Below are 3,996 nucleotides of genomic sequence, written 5' to 3'. Positions count from 1 at the left end.
CTGTTTTTGCGTTTACACGGCCTGTGTAAATCAAAGGGGAGGGTTTACACGGCCGTGTAAATCCCTGAATCATAAAAACCATGTTCAATCATTTACACGGCCCGTGTAAATGCAAGGCATAAGTTTACACGGCCGTGAAAACTTCTGAGAAAGCCAAAAAAACTTGATTTTTTTTTCACTTTTTGAAATTGCAACCCGCTAAACCTCTACTGCCCAAAAAACGATTTTTAACCCTTTTTTAGCATGAAAAACAACTTGGAAGTTTGAAAACAAAGAAAATACAATGAAAATATACTAAATGACAAAAATACCCCCGGGTTGCCTCCCGGTTAGCCGCCCCTTTTTAATGTCGTTGGCTCGACTTGGACCCCAACTATTTGTGCTTCAGTCTCGATACGTGGGCCTCTCTAACATATCATCACTCCTCACATGCTTCTTGTCATCAATAAACTCTAAAATCTCCAACACTTCATTATCCATATCAAACTTCTTTGCAAGCTCTTTGGCTTTGTCCCTGTCTAGTTTTCGTGACAAAACTAACTCCAGAAATTCATTGTTAGACAAGTTCAAACCCTTTTTTGTTGAGGGATGGATGAAATTGACAAAATTAACAGATTGAACATCAAAAGGAGTCTTTTGTGCTTCATGCACATTGAAGTTGATAACTTCACCATCAAATTCCATACTCAAGGTTCCATTGTAGACATCGATTTTTGTTTTAGAAGTTTTAAGAAAAGGTCTACCCAAAAGAATGGAACTTGAACTTGGAGAGTCATCGTCTCCCATATCTAAGACATAAAAATCGGCCGGGAAGACAAATTCATCGACTTGCACTAACACGTCCTCTAATACTCCCTTTGGGTGTACCAAAGACCGATCAGCAAGTTGGATGATCACACCGGTTTTGCTCAATGTTCCTACACCAATTGATTTGAAAAGAGAATATGGTAGGACATTTACAGATGCACCTAGATCAAGCATAGCTCGAGGTACATAAAGATTTCCCAACTTGCAAGGTACGGTAAAGACACCGGGATCCTTGCACTTTGGGGGCATCCTCTTTTGCAAAACCGAGGATACATGCTCCCCAACCGCTACGACTTGATTTCCTTTTAATTTCTTTTTAGATACACAAAGATCCTTAAGGAACCTTGCGTATCTAGGTACTTGCTTGATGACCTCGAGGAGTGGAATGTTGATTTGAACTCTCTTGAACATTTGCATGATGTCATTCTCCTCCCGTTCTTTCTTCGTGCTCTTTAATCTTTCGGGAAATGGAGCAGGTGTGACTTTGGACTCGGCGATGAAGGGCTTCCTTTCGCTTGTTTTCTCTTCCTCCTTCTCTTCTTTGGTTGCCTCTTCAACCACTATTTCATCTTCTTTTTGATCAACCGAAAATTTTGGACCATCATAGCTTTTCTCGCCTCTCAATGTGATGGCACACACATTGTGCCTTGGGTTTGCTTCAGTTTGGGTAGGCAACTTTCCTTGAGATTCTAGTTTGCTTACGGAAATAGCAAGCTGTGAAACTTGTTTCTCTAAGTTCTTTATGCTTGCTGTTGTCTCTTGTTGGAAAGCTTGTGTACTAGTTGCCAAACTTTTTACTATGTCCTCTAAATACATACTTGATGAACCCGCTTGTTGAGGAGGGTGTTGTGGTTGCCTTGGCTGAAAGTTTTTTGGTGGAAAAGGCGGTCTTTGTTGGTATTGATTTGGTTGACTTGGTTGATAGTTCCCTTGTTGATTTCCTCCCCAACCTTGATTTTTGTTCCATCTTTGATCACCTCGTGGCTGCTCATATCCCCTTTGACTAGACCCAAGAAAACCTCCCATGGCTTTTGCTTCTTCATAATCTTCCTCTTGAAGTTGAGGACACATGTCGGTTGGATGCCCCACTTGAGTACAAATACCGCATGGACGGGGTGTGGGTTGCACACCTTTGTCTTTGGCTAGCATCATAACCACTTTTGTAAGTTCGGATAATTGAGCTTCAATTTGAGGAGTCTGGACCTCCTTTACACCTCGGGGTGCATCTATGTACCATTCTTCTTCTTGAACTGTATGCTTGGACTCTTCTGCCATGTTTTTGATAAGAACTCTAATTTCTGTTGGAGTCTTATCAGCTATAGATCCACCACTTGATGCATTGAGTAATCTCCTATCCCAAGATGACATTCCTTCACAAAAATACTGCAGCAACTGATATTCTATAATCCCATGTTGTGGACATCTTGAGCACAATTTCTTGAACCGTTCCCAATAAGTATGCAAGGCTTCTCTCTTTTGTTGCTTAATGCCAATTATCTCTCTACGTAAAGCTGAAGCTCTCATTTCGGGAAAATATTTATCCAGAAACATCCTTGCAAGTTCATTCCATGTTGTGACTGACCCCGGTGGTAAGTCATACAACCACTCCTTGGCTGAATCTTGTAAAGCAAAGGGGAATGCCCTTAACTTGATTTGATCTTCTGTGACTTCATGTGGCTTCATACCCACACAAACAACATGAAATTCCTTAAGGAATTTATGTGGGTCTTCATTCTCAAGACCACGGAATGAGGGTAACAAATGGATGAGTCCAGACTTGAGTTCAAAGTTGATTGTTGTAGGGTAATTTATGCACAAAGGTTGTTGGGTGACATCTTGAGTAGCCCATTGTCTAAAGGTTTGTTCAGGTGGTGGATGTGGAGGATTTTGATGTCCTCCATGGTTATCTGCCATGGTAGGAGTAGGTGAAGATGGTGGGGTGATACTTTTGGATGTTGGAGAGGATGTAGTTGATGGATTTGATGAAGAACCTCTAGATTGTTGTTGTTTCTTTAAAAGTCTGGCTTGCTTCCTTCTCTGTTTAGCAGATTTCTCTATTTCCAAATCAACTGGTAAAGGTGTACCTGTGCGAAAAGATCTTGGCATAAACAATTAGTACTACCGTATCCCCGGCAATGGCGCCAATTTGTTTGGGTGTCAAACCAACAAATGATGGGATAAAATAATATTAATATAACTCAAATCACTGCTATTTCTAATACTAAAGATAGTATAGAGTAAGCAGGGTCGGTCCACAGAGATACGGGACTTTTCATCTTACCATATTTTCACACATAATACAAGTAATATTGAAATGGGGGTTTGTATTTAAACTTGAATTAAACTTCATAAATAAGAAAGATTGAAAACAAACGCAGTAAAAGAAGTACATTTCCGATTCTGACTCTTATATATGTATTATGTTGAAAGATGTAATATGATTATAACTCATGTTCAATCTAGTTTGGTAAGTTGGATATTAATAAACTCTAATATCCAAATTGGCAAAAGTATTCTATTCAAAATAAGCTCTTTAAATAAAATTTCATTTATTTGATTCAACCCAAATAATCTCTCGCATTAAATCATTAAATGACATTAAGTTCTTGCACTAATTACCAACAATGTTTAACATTCCTCTTAAGCTTGGGAATATAAACATTTAATCTTTGATTGCACTAATTTTGATCTAATTACAACCAAGTAAGTGAGTGTTACTAACATCAAATCATAAAACATATACGAATTTCATGATTTGATTAACTAGATTGAATAGAACCCTAGTTCATTGATCAAGTGAAAAAGAGAACTAATCAAACACATGATTAAGATCAAATCAAAGATTACTAGATGTTAAACATAAGTCAAATTCAAGTTACAGCCTAACAACACATACTTAAGAATTCAGATTCGGAAATGATAATAAAATCAACCACACATATCTAGGTTGGACTACAAATCAAACAGGTTTAAACTTCAAATTGACTTACAAAAAGAAATTAAAGTGTTTTCCAAGTGTTAATCTACTTGCCAAAGCTCTGAAAATAGTCTCTTCTCCTCCCAAAATCCGACCTAACCTTCATAAAAACTGATTGTCTGAATTATAAGAAGACAAAACCACTTTAAAACTGCCGAGACGTTTACACGGCCCGTGTAAACCAAAGGGTTCCATTTACACGGCCGCGTAAA

At 38.3% G+C, this 3,996-nt stretch overlaps 1 protein-coding gene across 1 annotated transcript; it reads right to left on the bottom strand.

Annotated features, from left to right (window-relative positions):
- Positions 1–384: 384 nt before the first annotated feature.
- Positions 385–2,913, bottom strand: LOC145046520 (uncharacterized). Its single transcript, XM_078994805.1, has one exon. It carries the CDS (start codon positions 2,911–2,913, stop codon positions 385–387), a length of 2,529 nt encoding a protein of 842 aa, XP_078850931.1.
- Between the last annotated feature and the right edge of the window lie 1,083 nt (positions 2,914–3,996).

The sequence above is a fragment of the Lactuca saligna genome, chromosome 5 (genome assembly GCF_052625555.1).
Source record: "Lactuca saligna cultivar CGN05327 chromosome 5, ASM5262555v1, whole genome shotgun sequence".
In the NCBI taxonomy this organism is placed as follows: domain Eukaryota; kingdom Viridiplantae; phylum Streptophyta; class Magnoliopsida; order Asterales; family Asteraceae; genus Lactuca; species Lactuca saligna.
The sequence above is the reverse complement of the archived record's forward strand: the minus strand, read 5'-3'. Positions and strand labels throughout refer to the sequence as shown.